At 36.3% G+C, this 24,653-nt stretch overlaps 2 protein-coding genes across 2 annotated transcripts; one reads left to right on the forward strand and one right to left on the reverse strand.

Moving 5' to 3' along the window:
* Positions 1-2,867: 2,867 nt before the first annotated feature.
* On the reverse strand, positions 2,868-6,817 carry LOC125238350 (cell wall protein DAN4-like). The gene is made up of 2 exons (XM_048145650.1): positions 6,755-6,817; positions 2,868-4,219 (listed from the first exon to the last, which is right to left on the reverse strand). Exons 1-2 carry the CDS (start codon positions 6,755-6,757, stop codon positions 3,056-3,058), a joined length of 1,167 nt encoding a protein of 388 aa, XP_048001607.1. The 5' UTR covers positions 6,758-6,817; the 3' UTR covers positions 2,868-3,055.
* An 11,127-nt stretch (positions 6,818-17,944) lies between these two features.
* On the forward strand, positions 17,945-18,340 carry LOC125238166. The gene has a single exon (XM_048145436.1). The coding sequence runs from the start codon at positions 17,945-17,947 to the stop codon at positions 18,338-18,340; it is 396 nt and encodes a 131-aa protein (XP_048001393.1).
* Positions 18,341-24,653: the final 6,313 nt, after the last annotated feature.

Raw genomic sequence — 24,653 nt, forward strand, 5'->3', positions numbered from 1 at the left:
CAACTTCAGACATCAAGTCAAAATTTGTATGAAATTACTTTGCACTCTTGTGGATAAAATGCAATTTTGCTATCTGTTTTCGAATAGCAAAGCAAGCCTTTACCAGTAGCAAACCAAGCCTGTACACTTGTACAGATTGACTGAGTTCCACGGTAAGCGCAAGAAGGCTTGTGTTGTGGGTACTCAAGGCAATGATATATTATATAATATTATATACATAGAAAACATCCATGACTCAGGAACAAATAACTCATCACACAAGTAAATGCCCGTACCAGGATACGATAACCCAGGACCGGGGCTTAACAGGCAGGGTCGTTACCTGTTAGATTTGAAATTTGAACGGTCAGTTGTATTCTACGATATAAAACAAATCTGTACACCTAATTAACATATACCCACCTTGCCCGTCACTCTCCCGCGTTGACTTGCCCGTATAATTGTATTCAACCAACCAAATACTTTACCAATCATTCCTCGCCTTTATACATCTTATTACAACGATTTAAGACCCATTTCCATACACTTCTAACATTTTCAAGCGCATAAAAAATTGGTACAGTCAAGATCACGTCAAGATATTAATTATAGTATGCGGAGTAAGTGCCAAAAATATGTACCAAGAACCTTACCACATGAGAAATAAAGATGTGTATACATATTTGTAACACTTTAGCCGCATCTATATTTAAAACTTTGAATAATAACTTTTGAAAATATCAAAAATATAATACCGTAGTTGTTGAAATTTGTGATATCTCGTATGTCATAGATATTAAAAGTGTTTTTCAAATGTATTTTTGTTTAGTGATGGTTTTTGTATGTTGGTGGTCAATGAAAAGACTATACGTATCCCGCGGCGTTGCGCGTTAGACAATGTGTTTATGTTTGCTTAAGTGTGTATGGTTTTGATGAGAATCGTATTATACATATGTTTGTTTGAGGCCTCTTAATGACTTAATTTGTAAAGTCGATAGAAGGTTGTGTTCAGAATGATGAGAATATAATGCAAATTTTAACTTCTGATTAGCAGAAACGTCTGCAATCGATGCCGTTAGGCTTAGAATAAATTTAAAAGTGGAAAATGTCTGCCTTGGGTGAGACTTGAACTCACCAGAGGCCGTGAGTTCAAGTCTCACCCATGGCAGACATTTTCCACTTTTAAATTTATAATGCAAATTGTTGTTGAAAATAAGTGCACAGATATTTTTAGACGCTTGGACCATTTAGACACTTATTCTGTAGCGTGTATTGGCTGAATATTAAGAGAGATGAATCTTTCCGGTTCAAGTAGGTAAATTGCCTCTACAAAATACACTTAAAATAATGTACCTAGACAATGAGGAGGCGCACTGACGTTATGTCCCGCCAGGCGGCGCCTGTGCAAGTGTCTATAAGTAGGTAGGGTAACGGACCCAATCATGGACAGTTTAAGAAAAAATTTCGCCTGTTTTTGATATTTCACTGATAAATGTAAAAATTCTACCGCTAAGCGTGTTAAATCTTGAATGTCCTATCCTTCTTTTACATTTCAAGCGTATTGCAGAATAGATACTCCTATTGGTTTCTTCATAGTTAACAAATTAAAACTAGGTGTTTTTTCTCCAATTATGGACGGCAGATCTCCAGTAATGGATCCCCCATTATGGACAGTGAAATAAGTTTAAAATTTTACTTTTAAAGCCAACTGATAGTCAATGAGTCAATTTTATATACCATAAATACAATTAGTTTGGGTTATTTTAACATAGTATTTGTTTCTTGTAAATTTTGGTTTTGTAAATTGTTCCTTGTCCATCATAGGAGGTACGTAGTTTTCGGGTCCAGTAATGGACACTCGCAAAAAACCGCTATTTCTTTATATCTTTGGAGCAACAAACTAGTATGTTTTATACTTTATCTCATGCTTAATGCAGTAAGTAAAACGCATTCAAGTTTACACCGAGCATTATTTTTTTATTATTTTATACGTGAACTCAACTCTCTTAAGAACATTACTAAGAATTTGTCCTGATATTTTTTTCAGTAAACTGGTGAATTTTATCTTGTCGCCAAATCCTTCAGAAATAGCCGAATTAATTGAAACTTCAAAATGAAACAGCTCTACAACTCTAGTTTATGGTACATAGCTGTCAGTTTTTAGAAACTAATTTTAGATACTTATTTTTAAGGATTTGTGTTTTTTTGTCCATAATGGCATCACCGTCCATTATGGGGTATTTCACCTTATGTCACTGTCATTAATATGTGTGAGAGAGAAAAAACATATCTTCTTCTCGCTCTCACGCATGAAATACTTTATCTGTGCAATGGACTAATAAGGTGGCGCCATCTGTCATAATCTTTGAGTGTGCCTCTTCATTGTAACAAATTATTTCCTCGTTGGCTAGCACAATTCAAAGGAATTCAAAGCAAATTACAAGTAGGTATGATAACAATAACTAAGTGTCCGTCGAAACACATTTCCCATACACTCCTACTCCTACACCTATGATGATGATGATGATGATTTGTGATCATGTTGTCCCTCACTAGGGACATAGGGCTCTTAGAAGAATCTTCCACTTTTCACGATCCTGGGTGACTGCTTCCAAATCCTTCCAGCCTAGTCTAGACCTATAGTATTTAAAAAATATTTTTTATTCTTAGAGACTTACAAAAATGTCTATATTCAAAATATTGTCTTCGGTTACCGCGATAGTTACTCATGAAATAAAACTAGGGAAACGGATAACGTCGCGTATAATGAAATTAAAATACATTCTATATTCAAATTAATTTATATTGGGTTCAATAAAAAAAATACGCACATTTTAGAATGAGGTCACATCACACGATTGCTTTTGCGTGTGACGCTATTTTTTAATAATCACATATTATCAGGATTCAATTAATATTAAAGATTTATCACTCACACAAAACCACAATTAGCGCTTACATAATTTTTTAACTCATTTTGAATAAAAAAAAGCCTTATTAGTCTTATTATACGTGATGATGTTGTGCTTTGATTTTCAATTTGACTCAGATTCAAATTTGACACTGATTGTAATTTTTAATCTTGATTTATAATTTGGCCCTGATTTTCATTTTTATTCTGATTTATAATTTGACCCTGATTCTGATCTAGAATTTGATCCTGATTTTGCTTTTGATCCTGATTTTGCTTTTGATCCTGATTTTGACTTAGATCATAACTTTGCTCCCCAAATCGTCCTCTGATTCGGGAGCAAGCCGTTCTTGCTCTGACAAAGGCCTGGCTCCGAAGTATGGACTTTCGGCTTTTTATTACCAAAACTATTGAAACTAAACATAAAATTGCTCCTATGATAACTGCAAATACAACCCACACTTTAGATTTAGCTGGCTTTATGCTGGTAGCGCCAGCGTTTGGCTTTATAGTTGATGTTGATACTTTTGAAGTCACTACATTTGCATTTGTGGTCGATTTCGCTTCTTTTACAGGATTCACAGCTGGTTTAGTAGTTGAATTAGGTCCCTTAGTTTGTATATCTGGTTTGATAGTCGGTTCTGAAATAGTAACGACACTTGGCGTCATAGACGTAATTGATCCCTTATTACTAATAATGATACTTGGATCTGCGGTCGAGTCTGTTCCTTTTGGACGTATTTCTTGCGAAATCATTTTGGTGTTTGATATCTCAGTTGTTGCAGCATCAGATGGCGTGAATGTTGAATTTTCAACACTTGTAAATAAACTTGATATTGTAGTTGATAATTCTTCAACACTTGTCCTGTAACTAGATGCAGTAGTCAGGTTTGGTCCGGCATCATCTGTCGCTGTAGATTCTGAACTAAAGTTTGATTCACCACTTGTCAGGAAAATAGATGTATTTAAGTATGTCATAGTACTAGATTCCGTTATATTTAAGTCCTCGATAGACGATACACTAGATATGCTTGAGTTTAATCGGTCCACAGTTTCAGTAGACGTCAAACTTGAAAATGAGGGATCGTTTGTAGTATTAAATGCATCAGTTGTGCTTGATTCCCCCACAATAGAAGGACTAGTCGATTCTTCCTCAACATACGTAGTAGCAGTTGATTCCTCTGAAATAGATGTAGTAAGATTTGATCCTTTCAGAAAAGCCGAAGTGCTATGTATCAAAGGGATACCCTTTGATCCATAGAAAGGCAGTGGAGTGATTGTTCCCAGGAGACATATGGACATGGATAATTTCAGCAGCATTTTGAAGGCCTGAAAATTGAAAAGCATACTTGTAAATAACATAAAAATTAAGTACCACTAGCGTATTTGAGCATCTGTCAGTCAGAGTGTGAAAATGGCGTCACTGCAAAGATTCATCGATTGGGTCCATCGAGCCCAGAATAAATAGATCCAGATGGACTGCAATGTGACTGCAACATGTGTGGAAACTGCACACCGGCATGCAGTCGGCCTATATTTATTTAACATAATTACAATATAAATTTACAGCTGGAGCCAAAGCATTTACACTGGGAACATTATTACAATATAGAGTAGGCATAGACGATTGAGAGCTGAGTAGTTGTAGTTACAGGTATTTAGCTCATAAACTATTTTGATACTAATTTATTTTCTGTAAACTCTTAATTAATTTTAATATAAAAAAAACAATGAAAATTAATAATAAAGTAAGTACCTACTTAAACTAGAAGGGACGTTTGATGAAAGAAATTAAATAAAAATTTTCATTTTATTTGAAAGTGTAGGTATATCGACGGTGGAAAGGAAGAACCCCTTAAGCGACATTTAGTGAATTATACAGGAGAGTGTTTCAAAGTTTTCTTTTTGAGAAAAAAAATCATAACTTTTTTCCTATTTGAAATAGGTAAATGAGTTCTTAAGACGATAATCTTATTTAATTTTTCTCTATTTTATGAAATAAACATTAACCCCAAAATCTTACAGGATCCTGAAAATGTTGTCGCTTAATTGAAAAGGTCCTCAAAATATTCCCGGAAGAACCATTTAAGCGACATCATCATAGTACTATAAAACTCACTGAAGCCACGTACCTTCTTTAACTTGTCTCTAAGATATTCAATTAAGCAACAGTCGTATGGGCAGTTAGTACGTGCCAATTTGAAGTGGTATACCAGAAATTTGAAACTAAATCGACACTTTTTTGTGAATTATAACGCTAGCTTTAATATTTTTTAAACTATTTCATATATTTTAAAAATTTAGAATATATATTATTTGCAGTTAAAAAATGCTATATTGTGCGTTTTTAAGGAGAAAAATAAAATACTTAACGAAATTAACGTGTATTTTATTTTAATAAAATAAATCTACTTCTAACAAATAACTCTTAATTAAGTATGCACTTTTTTGAGATCACAATCATTTTGAGTTTATAAATTATTAAGAATAAGTAGCTAGCTTACTTATTACATACCTAGTAGGCTTGTGTCGTTCACGAACTATTAACTGTTAGGAATAAAATCCCATCAATGACCGAAATGAACTGAATCTTTCCGTGCTCTGAAAATCGGTCTTTGCTCATTTAGTTCAGTATAGGATCGGCGACCACGAGCGGTTTGGATCGAGAACGAGCGTGTGACTGCGCCGACCGAGAGCGAGAGCTACTTAGCAGAGCTACAAAAAAACGTCAAGTTTTCATGTTAAACTTCGGTTACTTACAATCTTTTGGCCCGGATCTTACTATCTGTGAACTATTTTGACACTATTCGGTCTCATTCGTTCTGATCATTCCGACCGTAGTGGTCGCTGGTCTGGCTGAACTAAATGAGCAAAAGACCTAAAAGAGCGAACTAGTTCGTGGGAGCGATTGAACGAGATCGGAGCGCTCCGATCAACGAACGAAACGGCACAAGCCTAACGCCGTGTCTTGCGTGGGCGACGGTCGCGCGACTGTCGCCGTCGCGTCTCATGTTTCCATATCGACAAGGTTTGATTTCGTATGCGTCGCATCGCCGTCGCCCACGCAAGCCACGGCGTAATACCTAGTCGAATCAGGCAGCGATCGGCGACACAACCGCCGCACTCCGGTGTTCGTCGCTGACTGAAGCGACCCACTGCATTCCATTGTATAAGTAAAGCACCATTCGCGTGAAATTCGCGCCAAAAATTGTTCACTGTACCGACATCAAATAGATTAGAGCAACACTTTAACCGTTATCATACCATTTTCAATCTCCACTTAACCGACGTATCGCATTTATAAAGTATACTTTAAGCGACAGGTTCGGCCGCGGTAAGAAGTGTCGCTTAAAGCAATTAAATAACAACGTAATTTTTCGTAACATTCATTTAACCGACAATCGTTTTATTAAGCAGTTTTTAAGAACCACTTAAGTACAGAATTCAAGATATATGTGCCCGGAAAAATCAATTAAGGGACATTACATCGGAAACGAACTCTTTTTAAAAATAGTTTATACGACTGTGGTAATATTGGAGTAGGTTTTAAGTGACACAGATAATATTTTATTCAAATTGTGTGTCGCATAAGGGGTGGTTTTTCAAATTCAGACCTCATTCGTGAATTACTTTAAGCGACATATAAGTCATCGGATCGCCGTGAAACCCAATTCAAACGACGCAGAAAAAAACGCTGATTCCAATGATATATATAACTCATTTTCGACCAAAATGTCGCTTAAGTGGTTCTTCCTTTCCACCGTCGATATGTTTAACGCGGAATTAGTTAAATCACATAAAAATACAAAATCTGACTGATGATTTTTAGAAGTTAATGTAATATTATATTTATTAATCACTTACCATGATTTTTGCCCACTGTCACATAACACTATCAAATAACGATTAAACAGGATATAGCAGGACCAGTTATATTCATAACTAAATATATTTTATCAAATAACCACATAAAACTGATAGGGAAACAAAATTATATTCCGTCACTCAATTTAATATTATAAAATGACTAATAAGGGAAAATAACTTTAAATGCATGTCAAAATATAAACCTCAAAATGTAGAAGGAAATACCATAATGCATAATTAACTGCGAAAATTTCCTTGTGTGCAATTTAATAATACATTTCAAACTGTCACGATTATTACACATTAAACTGACCTCCAACTTTCAGGAACGGCGCGGCGTTGTCCCCGTGGTCTACGAGACCCGATTAAGTCCCGATTTTTAAAATAATTATGTGTTCAATAATACATGGTTTATCGATATAAGGCCTGCGATACACAAACATGCCTGTAGCCTGGGTAACTAGCATGCAAGAATTTTTTACGTGGCTGGCATGGGTGCCCTCTATTTCGCCTATCATTAATTCGCATAACAGATTTGGTCTAACATAATTGTTCAGAACATTGAATAAGCATAATATTAAAAATGCATAATTCTTATTTCGCATAACACTGAATCTGCATAATTGAAATTTGCATACTATTATTACGTATAACTTTAATTATCCTAAAATGAATTGCCATACTTACTAACTGTATGGAGCAAGCGATTGGATCAATCAGGGGCTGATTTTCCAATTTCGAGCGCTCGATTTTGAGTGTTTAATTTTATACTGTCTCGTTTACTAAGCATGAAAAAATAGGGGCAAGTAAGGGACAGTGGGGCAAATCTCGAGTGGGGGGCAGATGTAACTGGTCCATTTCTCCCATGTTTTACAATGTTTGCATTATTAAATAGAGTGTAAAGAGAGTGTGGTTCAAAAAGTGGAATCTTGAGCGTTGCGAGGGTTTCAAGGCACGTTAACCTTCGTACAGCACGTTCAACTCGTTGTCGTCGTCGTAATCGTATGGCGATGTATACAAATACAAGTAACGGGAGAGGAAAACCGAGGAAAAGGTGGATGGATTGTGTGAGAGATGATATGATGCGAAAGCTAGTGAATGCGGGGTCATACCCGTACGATTAAAAAAAAATTAAAATCGCTTTACGGTTCTCTGAGATATCGAGTAACATACAAAAATCTCTCCTCCTTTTTTTGAAGTCGGTTAAAAAATAAAGCAGAATGGACGTACTACATCTCTATATTATCTAATCTTCCAAGCATTCTCAACAAAATAAGTAGAAGAGTTATGTATATCTTATGTTTGTAATAAGAAACAAAGTTCTAAGTGCTTATATATCGCGTAACAAGTTAGAACCTTATGTTACTAAGAGAGGAAGTTACAGTAGCTAGCTCATACTTCACAGCGTCTTGGTGTTGTAAGTCACAAAGTTCTAAGTGCTTATATACTTCATAGTGAGTTAGGACTTTGTAATAGTAAGGCTGTATGTATCGCCATATAATTGTTGGGTAATAAATCATAATCGTCAGTCGGACGGGAGCCGAAATATTTGCTGAGTCATGTCTGGACTGATACATCATCAGGGAAGATGGTCATTGTGGTTCTGTATAGTTTTAGTTTTCCCTGGTGAGTCAGTTTGAGGAAATGCCATCACTCTATTGTAAACGTAGAACTCGAATGACAATTAAATTAAATTAAATTAAATTTCATTTATTTCAAGCTCATGGCTCATAAGATGTTAGTTATGTACAATAATACTTAAAAACTATGTTAGTGATACAATAAATAACTTAACTAAATGGTACACCGTTACTGGGCTTGTGAAGTTCACAACAGTGCACTATGTACGGACAGTCAAGTCTATCCGCAATCATGGCCAGGATGGTGTTGGGGCTGGCGCGCACGCGTCGTACGAGCGAGGCGGCTCGCAGGCGCATTGCCGCTTTAAAGCACGTTACTCCTGCATCGGCGAACATTTGTGACGCACTACAATAGCGCGGCAGCCCCATCAAAACCCGGAACGCATTATTGTATTGAACTTGTAGGGCCTTGTAAGACTTTATTGTAAATTTGCTCCACAGGCTGCACGTGTAAAAGTTGGTACAAAAAGCCCTGAAAAGAGTTATTTTGCTGTCCCTAGAGCAACGTGCAAACCTGCGGGCAATCATGTTAGCTCTTATAGACAAGGCCCTACGTTCACGTTCAATGTCAGTATTGTCTTTGAGGTCTGTGGTGAGTATATGCCCTAGATATTTATATTTATATACTCTTTCAAGCTCCACCGAATTCAGACGAATCGGTGGACAATGTGATGTTTAATAGGCTCTGTTTATGATAATGATAAACATTCATAAAATACATACACACACACACTAGCAACACATTATACATTTATTTATAGACTGTACCAAAATTTATCTTAATCAGTTTAGCTTTAGTAATGATGTAAAGAAAACGGATTCACAAGACTTAAATCAATCGCATTTATAATAATACTTACTATAAATATATGATCGGTATTTCATTAAAAAGTATGGCGGTAACTTGTATTTAAGTATAATACACTAATTCATACTCTAACAAATTATTTTCATAGAAAAGCCGCCATTTTTCTATGAAAATAATTTGTTAGTATGTATTAAGTATGAAGACAGTTAAGTAGTATAGACAGTTAAGTAGTATGTATTAAGTATAGTTGTATGAAGACATCCGTCCCGTTTACGGAGAACACTGGTTCGATTCCAGCTCGGGACACTTGGAGGGCTTGGTCACTTTTTCTTATGGGATAGGATAGGAGGCAAACGAGCTGACAGCTCGCCTGATGGTAAGCGATCACTGCCGCCCATGGACAACCGAAACACCAGTGTTGGAGGTGCGTTGCCGGCCTTTAAGATGGGTGTACGCTCTTTTCTTTGTATATGACACTTATTTCATGTTTATGTTATTCATAGTCTGTATTTCAAATATGAAGGTAATACCACAGAATATATAAAAGTACAAGTATGCAATACTTACCGACGATTTCGGATACAGCAATAAGGATTTCGCTGGTTAGGTGGGGGTTTTTGGGGTGGAAAATCGATCTAGCTTAGTCTTAAGTCCCGGGGAACGCGAATTTTCGAGTTTTCATGCATTTACTTTCGCATCAAACACAAAATACGGTGTATTATATGAAGTAGATGTATAGATGGTGTCAGGAACCATTGCCGCCGCATCCCCAACCAATCGGATTGTTGATAAAATAATAGTTTTGTTTATAACGAGGAGATCATTAGGTATCATTACGGCGCGATCGGTCCTACAACATTAAATCTTTAATGAGATGACCGATCATTATCTTAGTCGATGATCAGGACAATTTTAGAGGCGTATTTGAGGAGTGTCTTTTCAAAAGGCCTTATTTCTATAAGTCAACAGAGGTTACTTTTATCTATGTCTTCCTAGACAAATAAACCTTGCACCAACGAAAATGGAGGGTTAACCCAAGGGTTAAGCCACCAATTTGAATGGTATTTGACAGTTGACAGCCCACTAACCCTGAGTTAAGTTGCTGGTGCAAGTGGGCCTTATAGAAATAAATCCTTTTGAAAAGACACTCCTCATTTAATAGTATCAGCAAAATGGATCCAGTAAATACAATTTTTGCGCACTAGTGCAAGAAATGGTTCATTTCTCGTCAGGTCGAAATTTCGGAGCGCCATCTGTACTGAAAATCGTCGTACGATACACGTGCGAAAAGAAAAGTTGATTTAAGTCACTACCTTCGGTCGTGTTTTAGTTTATCGCCACTGGTTTCGAACTTCCTTTTTTCCGCACTGGTATCGTAATGTAGGTACATACACACACACACACACCCACACACACGTGTGTGTGTGTACACACACACACACACACACACACACACACACACACACACACACACACACACACACACACACACACACACACACACACACACACACACACACACACACACACAATCACGCCTGTATCCCATAAAGGGGTAGGCAGAGCACATGAAACTAATAACGCTTCAGTGCCACTTTTGGCAAATAAGGGGTTGAAAGAAAACGTAACTGTGCCATTCCAGTGACAGGTTGCCAGCCTCTCGCCTACGCCACAATTTAACCCATATCCCACAGTCGCCTTCTACGACACCCACGGGAAGAAAGGGGTGGTGAAATTCTTAACCCGTCACCACACAGGCTACAGGGTATGACGGTACATACATAATTATATATCAATGAGTCTTTGGTCGACAAGGACAAATGAAGGAAAATATTAACTGTAATTTTACAGTTAATATTTTCCTTTCTAAAATATTTATTTTAATGCATGTTTGCATTACATACGCCTTTCAAACAATATTTTCAGACTTTAAGAAATATTTATACATTTTTCTTTCGAAAGTAAATTATAAACATTTCTTTGATCAGAATTGAATCGACGAATCTACAATTAAATTTATTCTAAATAATTCTGTTGAGTCATGTAGCCATAAGGATAATATTGAGTTCGCAAAAAGTATATCGTCCGAGCTTTGTTTAGCGACTAAACGGTCGATAAAACGATAAAAGGACGAGGCGATAAGGATCTTTGGGTGTATTTTGTTTCAGCGTGGGTGTCGTAGTGATGGGGTAGGACTGATGTAGGCATTCAACTTATTTGTAGGGAAAAATAAATAAATAAAACTAACCTAATAATTAAAATAACCACAAAATTAAAATTTTGAATAAATAAACTTTTTTAACAAAAAATAAAACCGCCTTCAAAAATAAGCGCGTTACAAAACACGGAGAAACTAAAAAGCAAAAAATAATAAACCTTTGAATTCAGATTTCTTATCGTATTGCAATAATCTAAACATCCAAATTATAAACAAATCAATTATTTTTGCAGTCGGTACCAGACTTGTTCGTCGCCTTGTTATTGCCTGTTTGCCCCACCCAACCATACGCAGGCTGGCACCGACTCCAAAAATAATTGATTTGTTTATAATTTGGATGTTTAGATTATTGCAATACGATAAGAAATCTGAATTCAAAGGTTTATTATTTTTTGCTTTTTAGTTTCTCCGTGTTTTGTAACGCGCTTATTTTTGAAGGCGGTTTTATTTTTTGTTAAAAAAGTTTATTTATTTGTTGATTTTTAGTGGTTCCTATTGATATTATATGTATCAGTCCGAATACATGTACACTAGTGAAAGAATTATCCTTTAACTCCTAACCATTGAGGAGTTGACCTTCCATCATCAGCTCAGCCACATAAAATTATTACCATCAGGCGTAAATACTGGTTTACCTTTGAAAAATACACTAAAAACATTACATGTGCCTATAACATTTGAAGAGTTCCCTCGATTTCTCCAGGATCCCATCATCAGACCCTGACTTGGTGCCAATGGGACCATCTCGGGGTTATACCCGTTCGATCAAAAAAAAATTTTGAAAATCGGTCCACAATTCTCGGAGATATCGAGGAACATACATACAAAAAAATAAAAAAATAAAAAAATCGAAAGTGTCGCGTTCTCTAGCGTTCTAACTCCTATCGTCTCGTTAGGTATGAGGAAATTTAAATGAGGAGTCAGAAGAACGGTAAAACAATATTTATTCCCATGAAGCTCAACCGGTAAGATGGGTAAAAGTCGTGGTTCGTAAAAAATACTAGTCAAGATCGGATTCCGCTAGTCGATTGTAGCCACAGTACTCCCCTGACGATGCCGAGGTGGTAGGCGCCGTTTTTCTGATCGGCGCTGAGTTCAGCGCTGCTAGAATCTGCGTGGCGCTGAGTCGGGGAAAGCGGCCAGAAGCAATACGGCAGGCGGGCGGCAAGCAGGAAGCCAAAAGAAGTCACTCTGGACTTGGGACCCCAATTCGGGGTACACTATTAAACATAATTAAAACACCACAGTAATTTAATAAGTTGAGGAACACGTAGGGACGCAGTTAAATTCGATTACGAATTTCGATTGGTTTGAACCGATTGAACCGATTTCGATTTAGTTTTTTTTGTTTGAAAGCTGAGTTAGTCGGGAGTGTTCTTAGCCATGTTTCATGAAAATCGGTCCACCATGTCGTGGTCGGGGGTTTTATCAAAATTTAAATTTTGAGGTTAGGTTATTTATGTTTTTGTTGACTTCAACTTACAAAAATTGACGCCCGAAAGCTGCGAATAAAGACGGTCAACTCAGTGGATTTTACTGACTTCATTTGACACGCTAAGTAGATACGTTTGCTTGATCTATTTTGTATATGACATCTGTGACGCTGAGTATAATGATGTTACTTATCAACCCAGAAATCGGCACACAATTGTCAGCGTCAAGTGTACTAAATGTCACTGCAGTGAATTAGGTCTCTCAGATAGTTCTATACAGTTTCGGACGAAAAGTTAGTTCACAGTTTCATTTGAAAAAAATAAGAGATTTTTTTCTTAAATTGGTAATATTTCTCAACATTAGCACAGTATAATCAAAAGTACTATTGTACAGTATGGCCACTCCCATTCCCCGCTGAAAGTGCCGCCCACCCCCTCTCGGTTAACTCACAGTTACCGCCTGTCAAAAACGCCAACAGTCAACCTGTCATATCTCACTTATACAAGCATAGTACGCGTTTACCTACCTGTGTGCTAGGAACGCGCCTCTTTCATATATTTGATCGCCAGTGTCCGAGGTGTGGTGTGTCATTAGTTGAAATTGAATGACCGAAACGTAGATATTATCTTTGGAAATGCCACATCATTAGTTCCTCGTTTGTGGCACATAAACCGGACTGTCGCGGAGTTTATGGTCAATAAGGTCCAACCGAACATAGTATCCTGGAAGGGTACAATTACAAGACCCACACAGTTATAATTTAATGCTTTTACAAGTTCGCATTTTACTTATTGAGAAAATAAGGGTTCCACTTACTCGTAAATTGCAAACTTTTGTTTAGGAATATATATTAATTCGATGATTTTTTTTTTAAATTTACATACCTATTTATTGTAACTAAGACTAACGCCGTGGCTTGCGTGGGCGACGGTCGCGCGATGGTCGCGCGACGGCGATGCGACGCATACGAAAACAAACCTTATCGATATGGAAGTATGAGACGTGACGGCGACGGTCGCGCGACCGTCGCCCACGCAAGACACGGCGTAAGCAAACAACTTAATAGGTAACTTAAATCTAAAATAGGCCTTTAAGTCATTGTACAAAATATGCTGGCCACATCTCCTCGCTGTACCGAAATAAATAGGTACTTGCTGGTCACGATATGTATAGGCATCGCTTAATATTATGAAACTAATCAATTACCCTCTCACAAGAATAATTAGTGTGTTTGTACTTATGTAAGATATAAATATTGGGTTGGTAAGAAAGTAATGAGCGAATCAAAACCAATATTGTAATTTTTATTTAATTTATTATTTTAATCATTTATCAAAAATATAACGGCCTTCGTTATCTACTACTTGTCTCCATCGTTCTGGTAAAGAATGAATAGCATCGGCGAAGAAGTTCTTAGGTTTAGATTCAAAAAACTCAGCTATGTACTGTCGTAGATGGGCTTGATCATCGAACTTTTTTTCATTCAAGGCATTGCTTAGCGATCTGAACAATGCGTAATCCGTAGGTGCCAAGTCTGGAGAGTACGGTGGATGAGGTATCACTTTCCAACCTAGCTCCAATAGCTTTAGCCGAGTCACTTTTGCAATGTGTGGGCGAGCATTGTCGTGTAAGAAAAAACTTTAGCATGCTGTGGACGATTCTGACAGATTTTTTGGTTTAAATTTTCAAGCTGATTACAGTATACTGATGCGGTAACAGTCATTCCACTTGGTAGGAGTTCCCAGTGAATAATACCATGAATATCCCACCAAACGGATAGCATAACTTTTTTCGGGTGAGGCTATGTTTTTGGTGCCTCTATTCCTTTTTCGTTTGGAGCTAGCCACTGACGTTTGCGTGTGTGATTTATATATAAGACCCATTTTTCATCTCCAGTGATAAGATGGTCCAACCAGTTGAATGTGCGGCGAAAAGACAGAAGTTGTATGCAGATATCGGCACGGCGGTTTTGTTGATCTCTATCAAGTTCGTGCGGTATCCAAACACTGTATTTGTAGTTTTTTCCCAACTCGTGTAAATGTGTTTCTATGGTGACATGAGAGCAGCCTAACTCGGTAGCAAGAGTACGACTCGTTAGCCTCGGATCTCCTTCAATTAAGGTTTTTAATTTGGCTACATCAATCTTCACCGGTCGACCAGACTTAGGTTGATCTGATAATGAAAAGTCGCCACTACGAAACCGCTGGAACCATCGTTTTGCCGTGGCCTCAGACACACCTTCAGGAGCAACACGCTGACATATATTACTCACTGCTTCGGCGGCTGAATGGCCAGACTGAAATTCATATAGTAAGCAATGCCTTACATGCACTTTTAATTCGTCCATTTTCTTCCTTATATTAGCTCGGCGACAGCTAGTGAATGACTGACGAGAAACTGTGCGACTCGCCCTTTATATACTTTCGACCATAGAAGATTCTAGAACTCTCTCAAAAATTTTATGTGGAATTCAATCGATCGCTCATTACTTTCTTACCAACCCAATATTTTTTCACAAGTTTATGATCAAAATGATCCGTCGGGTGAGTCTGGTCCACCAGAATCCGAACATCCGAATATTGAACAAAACATACACTAGAAATGTGCTTAGCAAGGATGGTTTTTAACAAACTTATTCTTCCATGTTAGGTAAATGTATCCAACATCTCCAGTAGATACTCAGCTAACTAACATATCATATCATAATATTGTCTTCGGTCACGCCGTGTCTTGCGTGGGCGACGGTCGCGCGACCGTCATACTTCCATATCGATAAGGTTTGATTTCGTATGCGTCGCATCGCCGTCGCGCGACCATCGCGCGACCATCGCCCACGCAAGCCACGGCGTTACCGCGATAGTTACTCATGAAATAAAACTATGGAAACGGATTAAATCGCGTATAATGAATTTACGATTCATCCCGACGTTTCGAACACTTTACAGCGTTCGTGGTCAACCGGTGACGGATTCATTATACGCGATTTAATCCATTTCCATAGTTTTATTTAATATCATATCATATCACAATATACATTCGCCTCGCCTGCGTCTTGCAACAACATGCTGAGTTCCCTACTGCACACATTGCTGGACAGACAAGTGTAATTTTCTGTTTGTGTGTATATAATTTTCTTAGGATGTTTTTGTGTACGTGTTAATTTTTATTATCTGTTTCTTTTTTTTTTATTTCACCATTTTGTCCTGTGTATGTGTGCTGTACTGAATAAATGTCTTTTTCTTTCTTTATTTCTTTCTTTCTTTCATATCAGTATGTGTAGATATCCTGAAACATTTCTGGTGGAAACTCAGTCCACCAACATATCAAAAATATGGTCAAAATCTCTTGTGGAAACGCAGCCTCAACACAAAACACAGTCATTGACCCTAAACCTAATCACACGCACAAAGACCCGACTCATAACTCGCGAACAAACACTTGGAAGCGTGACTTTTAATATCTTTATCCGTTTTAAAATATCAAATTATAATATTAAACATTCTCAGGCGAGATTCATTTATCAGAGACGTACAAAGGACCCCGTTGGGAGGGGACAGTGGAGCTGATATACAGTACGTCATCTTTCCATCTAAGATACTTTTCAGTACAGATGGTGTTTTTTACGCACTAGTGCGAGAAGTGGTTCATTATACGCCAGGTCGAAACTTCGGAGGGTCATCTGTCCTGAAAAACTTCGTATGATATACGTGCGAAAAGGAAATTCGTAACTCGTGTCGATTTAAAACACTCCCTTCGGTCGTATTTTAATTTATTGCCACTCGTTTCGAACTTCCTTTTTTCGCACTAGTATCGTAATGTACCTACTATTTTATGGTTTCAGTGCCACTCTTGACAAATAGAAGGGGTTGAAAGAAAACAAAAATATGACATTGCAGTGACAGGTTGCCAGTCTCTCGCCTATACACCACACTTTTACCCATATCCCACAGTCGACTTCTACGACACCCGCGGGAAGAAAGGGGGTGGTGAAATTCTTAATCCGTCACCACACCAAACTTGATTAGCTTCATGTGTTCTGCCTACCCCTTTATGGGATACAGGTGTAATTTACAAACTAATATTTGCATGGTATAATGGTGAGGTAAGCTATTTCGCCTAATTTTGTTGTGAATATCTGCAACATCAGGGAACTGCCACAAGTGTCTTAGTCTAACATGCTAGCAACCATTCTCATTACGTGCGATATTAAAGAATCATGTTTCAGGCAATGCAAATAGAATAAAGGATTGTTAATTGTTGTACAAAATTGAAGGCCTAATCTGGGAAGTGTTTTTTAATTTCCATTTCCCTGACATTTATGACATTATCATGGCGTTTAGCAATAAAAATAGGCACAAATTATATATCAAAATTAGTGTACACATACCTGCGTTTTCCAAGAAAATAATAAACTACTTTACTTGACCTGTGACTAGACTCAGAGAATGTTAGTAGTGACGTGAATATTTCAACAAAGTAAGAGGTTCAAATCTGAATGGTTAAAATTTTTCGTGTATTTAACGCGATGACATTTAGAAGCATGTGACCTGCTGTCCCTGTCTCTACCATGTCCTCACAGCACCAAACCATACCTCAAAACCACACTACACAACCACTTTACAATTCCCCCTCTCCCTCCTTATCCAACCCCCCACGCCAGAAAGAGACAACAAGCTACCAACCTCACCAAACAAACCCAAACAGTGAGGTGTCAAGTATGGCTACCTTTTTACAAATGTGTCTTGATAACTATATTAAACGTATAAAAATGTTTGTCCGTCTGTTTTTTTGTTTGTAGCTTGTTACTATGTTGGGTTTTTATTGTGTTTTGACGTGATTGGCTGTTATAGGTTTTGGTTTGAAGGCTGTATCTTTTTAATTTGATTAGTTTATTGGTTTTTTAAAACTTAATTATGTGGGTGCGAGTTATAAAATTGCATTGACCTCAGTTATTATGCGTTTAAAACATGTTAGTTAGAATTAAGATAATGTCTATAATTTTTATAATGAGAGGTTTTTGTCTCTTGTATGTACTTTTAATTAACTTTAACTGTATTACATCTACCTGACTAATTGGAATATTAAAAATGTTAGGCAAGTTAATGAAGCAGGAACATGTCCGGTCTGTCCAAGTCACAGAAATGAAGATGCTTCGGTGGATGTGCGGAGTAACGAGGCTCGACAGGATACGCAATGAACATGTTCGCGGTAGCCTCGGAGTACGTGATATCGCCGATAAGCTACAAGAAAGTCTACTGAGAAGGTATGGACACGTAAAAAGAAGGCCTCCTGAGTACATAGGAAACGTTGCTATGGATCTGAGCATTGCTGGGTCCCGAGGAAGAGGAAGACCGAAGATGAGATGGGCAGATACCATAGCAAAAGACATGAGAGCCTGCGATGTTTCAGTCGACGACACGTCCGATCGTGCGAAGTGGAAGGAAAGGACAGGAAAAGCAGACCCCAACATCAGATGGGAATAATAATGCTGAGGAGAGAGAGAGAGAGAGAGAGAGAGAGGCAAGTTAATGACAAGTTTTAATACATTACGTCTAAGCTGTCTCACAAATCATTTAAATTTACTTTCAATTTGATTTTAAAGTAAGGTCTATATTCATGAAATAAAAGGTCATATATTAAGGTATATTTTTACAAATATTTTCATGTTTCGTAAATTTTTTTTTTGTTTTTTGCTCATTATTAAATGCATTAGGATTAGTTTCCACCTTACAGAATACCGCAGCAATATAACACTAGACTTTACTCATAATATTGGATTCCTACCGACGAGTAAAGAGCTCAACAGCACTTCTGGAGTAGCATAGATTACAGACAGACAGACGGACAGAGTCGCACCATAAGTGCGTTTTCACATTATCCTATAAATATCGGATGTAGGACCGATATCCCATACATTACAGGCGCCATCTTGGATTTTTTCCATTGAAATCCTTCCGACATCCGATTTCGGATCAGATAATGTGGATGGTGATAAGCAATAATGTGTCAACCCACAAAAACTAAAAAATGAGATTTTAATGCCATGTTATAGCTGGATTTTTAAACTTCTATTTGCAAAAATGACCTTTTCATTTTGAAAATTTTCACTATCCCAAAAGTAAAAAAATAGGTTAACACAAATCCTTTATCGTGTGTTGCCTGTTTTGCATTAATGTGTCAAGAACCTTAACTTATTATAGTAATTGGCAGAAGACATATTTAAATTACAATAATGTGTTATGAGGGTTGACTCAACGATTTTTTTTCACTTGACTCATTCTTGCAAAACGCAATAAATGACATAGTTACCCACTATGAGACTTGAATGATTATTGCAAAATGATATTTTATTCGTTGTTTTATGCTACGACCCGTGTTATAAAACATAAGTTATTATTGTTAAATTATATTCGGGTCATAAATTGTTCGTTTTTGGTGTAAGTACCATGACACTATATTGTAAAATATAACTGTTCATATTAATTTATGTTTGAATAAGTTATGACTTAGTCCATTAGTATATTTTTGCACATGAATGGTAAATTCAGTACGAAATTTAACATTTTAAGTCATGAATATACATATTCGACTATTCGTTATTATAATTTGCAAACATTTTTTACAAGTACGTGTTCATATAAAAATCTTATATAAGCTACTATTTTTTTATAATTACTAAATTACATTAAGACGTGTTAATGTATGCATAAAAATATTGTTTGATTTTTGAATACTTACTATATGGTAGTTTATTATTTTGTTAAAGATATTTTATGTTTTGTTCTTGTACAAGTCATGAGTTATTCATAATTTAAATGACTTAGTCTATTTCTTAGCGTAAAAAAATATTTTGTTGTATATTTTAGATAAATAGTTTATTTTGTTTAAAGATGATTATTTGGTTTTTGTAACGATTTTTTGTTGAAAAAGCACAGATAATTTAAATATGTGTCTAGAAATGATCATTACTCTAATAGTTAATTTATAGTATTTTATTTAACAGGCGTTTAAAGGAGGTCAAGAAATATGAGTGGCGTACTTTCCACGAGTATTTTGGAGTCAGTTAAATACCATTGCATACAATACTTTTACAACGACCATGCACTTAGTTTTTAATAGTTTTTTTTTAATAATTCTCGCGAAATTCACACTGTTTCCTGTATTGCAAAGGTTTGCACTGTCAGCTCAGCTGCCCAAAGCCTTCCCGCGCACGCACGCAGTAGCGTTAATGCAATGCGTTGCCATGATTATAGAACCAAACAATGCGTTTTCAGTTTTTTCGATACGCACAATCCTGTAAATGACGAATAACAGTTCGGGAGTAGAAATATCATTAAAAGATTTGATTAATAAATAATGTATTGATTCCTACATACCTAATAACATAAGTGACCATGACTGATATGTTACTTAACACTTATAAAGTTAAAAATATGCATTGGTAGAGTATTTTACAACAACAATTTATGTGCTTTAACATGTTTATTTAAGACTCATAGATATTTTTAAACAATTAGCAAAAGTGGGTTAAGTATCATAACACAGTCTTGAAAAAGTTTAACGTCGTCGAACAATTCGCAATAAAAGAAAAGGGCATTATTTCGTCAAATTGAAGTTTGTTTTGAAATTAAGCTACAATAATCACTACTACTGAACGTATTATAGCTGGAAAACACAACAATCTATATAAAAACAATTTTTTTTAAAGAGAAACACGAAAAAATGAGAAAAAATCTTTAGACGCCATTTTCTCAAAATGGTTGGCGTGTGGGTTGACACATTGTTGCTTATCAGCATCCATGTGTAAACGGACTAAGGCTTTGTTTTGTACCTTTTTGGTATAAAAATAAGTGATTCTTTGATTTTTTTGGATACTACATCGGTGGCAAACAAGCATACGGTCCGCCTGATGGAAAGCAGTCACCGTAACCTATGGACGCCTGCAACTCAAGGAGTGTCACATGTGCGTTGCCAACCCATTAAAAACTCATACACTCCCTTTTGCTGTGTTAAGTATACACAGCAATAACCTAACCACAAAATTAAAGTTTTGAAAAAAACCCCGACCGCGACATAGTAGACCGATTTTCATGAAACATGGCTAAGAACACTCCCGACTAACTCAGCTTTCAAACAAAAAAAAAAAACTTAATTGAAATCGGTTCATCAGTTCGGGAGCTACGATGCCACAGACAGACACACACACAGACAGACAGACAAACAGACAGACAGACAGACAGACAGACGAATAGACAGACACGTCAAACTTATAACACCCCGTCGTTTTTGCGTCGGGGTTAAAAGGAGTGTGTACGTTTCTAATAAGCAAAGCCATAGGTCACAACTATGCCCCTAATAGTCCTGCCTCCACATTACCCGCGCAACTTTAATAAATACACCCCTTTAATAAATCCCGGGTACGATTCGGGACGGTTTTATTTAGCTTAAAGTAAATATTTTATGTGTGACGAAGCCTGTTGCGGATATCATCATTGGTTTGTTTGACAAAAAAAAAAAAAAAAAAATACACTCATTCACGTTAACATCATGATTTGTCTCACTTCACATAGTTAAATATGAACCCTAAACCATTTCACTATGGTTTATTTTAACTTACTAGATGATACGCAAGATAGTACGGGCATAATCATTAATATGTCATTTTATTTTAATGGAATATAATATTGTCAAGTTGTGTGCGAAATACGACTTAATGCTCGTATGTTAAGCGTTTTATAGGGCTAGTTTATTATAACATTTATAACGACTGAGAGAGATAGATAACTTAGAAAGAGAGGTATGTAATGTTGTCTTATTGCTTGTAGAGTCAGTCTCAAATAAGTTGGCACCGATTTTTAAGCACTGCCTCTGGGTTGAGTAAAAGTCATATTTAAATAGAAGTTTGACATTTCAAATAATTTTGACGAGGCCGGCAAAATCGTTGCAAACTTTATTATTACTAACTTTTACCCGCGGCTTTGCTCGCGTTAGAAAGAGACAAAAAATAGCCTATGTCACTGTCCATCTCTTCAACTATCTCCACTTAAAAATCATGACAATTCGTCGCTCCGTCTTGCCGTGAAAGACGGACAAAAAAACAGACACACATACTTTCCCATTTATACATTTTATATAATTATGTATATAATTATATAATGTTAATATGGATAGACTCTAAGATTCACGCTCACACTTATTTCAGAGCATAGAAATAAATATTTCTGTCAGCAATAATACACTCTACCGTCCACCGACATCATATGTACTCTCAATTACCAACGACCTCTATGGATCAGCGATTTATAACAAATCAGAAGCCATCACGTCTCACAATGGCCGTCTTAGGTTCATTAGTCATGTGGAGGGGGGGGCTACCGTGGCTACAACATCATTACCAGTTCAACTATAAAAGAGCAAATGGCTACTAAACTTATGCCTTAGTATGGTAGGGTGACTGTGGGTTTGAATTTTGTAGGATAGTCCTTATCTATGATGCAGTTAAATTGTTAATAGAATAGAAATAGTTTATTTGTGGTACACATTACAATACACACAAAGACATTTAATTATACACACACATTTTATTATTTAATAGATATTATATCTAGTCGTAAACTAGAACATTCCTTTGCTAATCTGCGAATTGATAACGTGCAAGTCAATCAGTGCTAACCCGTTATACTTACTTGCGTATTTTTTACATGCAATTAACTTCAGTCAGGTGCGGAACTTTGGACCGTCAACATCAGCTCCCGAGGATGCCTCGTAGAGAGGCGAAAAACACGTGTCGAGTTTTGTATTTTTGGTGGTGGGTTGTTATATTTATTTGCGTATTTATTTTTATTTTTGCGGTGGGAGGGTAGGAAAATTAATTGCATGTAAAAAATACGTAAGTAAGTATAACGAGTTAGCACTGATTGACTTGCACGTTATCAATTCGCAGATTAATTAGCAAAGGAATGTTCTAGTTTACGATTAACATGGATTTCCGCAAAGTAACGCCTGATTCCATCGATTATTATTATATCTAGATTTATAATTGAAAAAACTCTAAAACCGCATGGATTCTTGCCAATAACAGTCATATAGGACAGAAATATAGAGGCCACTTCAAAGACAATTTTTTCATAGCTCTGAAAGTCTCTTAAAAGTACAATAATATCTAAATGTGGAGGCTAGTTTAAATAAGTTTGTTTGCAAAAAAAACATTTTTGGCACAAGCTTTTATCGCCGACTGTAGCTTTCTTTCAACAGTCATCTACTGCTCTCCGATACGTTTCTAAAAACCCCTTACCCGATGGGGACACGACGTTTCATAACAGAGTTCCTATGACAACCTTTCTGTTCTATCATCAGATCAGCTCCATGATACCAAAATATTGCATTGTCACGTGATTTACCTATAAGTGCGAAATTTCAGCTCAATCGGAAACCAGGAATTGGGCCAAATTTAGCTTCTACGTTTTGACCCAAACTAACATACTAACAAGGTAAGTTGAATAAAAACTTATAAAAATTGTACATATAAATACCATATATTAATTTCATTGACGTTGGAGCAACTTCTGTTAATATTCCTTTTATTTGCCTTTTCCATAAATGCTTCCTTCCGTAATTCATCGATTTTTTGTTTCCTTCTTTCATTTTTTCTTCAACTTTCTTTTGAACAATTGTGTTGCTTCGCTAAACTTCAAGAAACTTTAAACTTTAAAATCGGGTAAATCCATTGTGCTTTAAGGTTGATTATGTAGGTATAAAAATATTAAGTATATACTTAATCTGAAAAATAATCAACCTTAAGGCCGATAGTCCACTATCATATGTTTATCATAGAAATATGATCATATGTACAGACATTTCTCCGTGAAGAAAAAAGGTCGGCATGTGGCCTATGATCATATTTATATGATAAACATATGATAGTGGACTATCGGCCTAAATCAGAATGCATTTACCCGAGTTTAAAGTTAAGCGACATAATTATAGTCGGGATGTAAAAAAATATTTTAATAAATAATTGCAATACTTTTAACTAGAGACTATCCCAAAATACAGGTAACGAATGGTCACCCCGTCTTAACTGCTTGAATAAACATCGTTAACAGTGATAGATATGGGTAGTTATGAAAATAAACTAAAAGATACCATCCTAACGAGCTACTCTACCAAAAAACATAACTTCACGACCAATATCACAAACACTGCATCCATGGCTGCTTTTAAAACTATTTATTTTACATTAATATTAAACTTTTAAGATTACAAGCGACTTTTTCTGTCTTTTGTACCCGTTTGCACACGATGTATATTCTAATTTCATTTAAATAACGTCATTGACTGCTTTATTTAACTTTAGTTTATATAATTTATAAATACGTCGGCGCTTTAGAGCAATTAGTAGCATTTTCGCTCACTAGATGGCGTTATAATCAATTTGCCTAATTCAAAATTTTAAATTTAGAATTAACCGTTGGTATGAAAGGAGCAATGGAGCTGAGACAGTACTGTGAAAACGTTAGAGTTTTTAGAAGATTTAAGAATTGGTAGAGGTTTTGGAAGATGCCCCGCTGTGACGTAATAATTCTAAGTTCATCCTTTTCGTATCAATTGAAAACATGTTGCGTTCGTCTCTTTTTCTCATACACAAACAGTTTAGTGCTGTGATTGATCTTAGTTTACTAAGGAATAGACATGACTTTAACAAATATAATGAACCTGAGACCTTTCAAATGCTTGTATTTTACTAATTTAGATAATGTATAATATGTATTTTATAATAATAGCTAGACCACTAAA

The sequence above is a fragment of the Leguminivora glycinivorella genome, chromosome 23, assembly GCF_023078275.1.
Source record: "Leguminivora glycinivorella isolate SPB_JAAS2020 chromosome 23, LegGlyc_1.1, whole genome shotgun sequence".
Classification (NCBI taxonomy): Eukaryota; Metazoa; Arthropoda; class Insecta; order Lepidoptera; family Tortricidae; genus Leguminivora; species Leguminivora glycinivorella.

What these genes read in the sequence shown, in the direction of transcription:
- LOC125238166 (XM_048145436.1), top strand. Translation starts at nt 17,945, where the DNA reads ATGTTAGGCAAGTTAATGAAGCAGGAACATGTCCGGTCTGTCCAAGTC.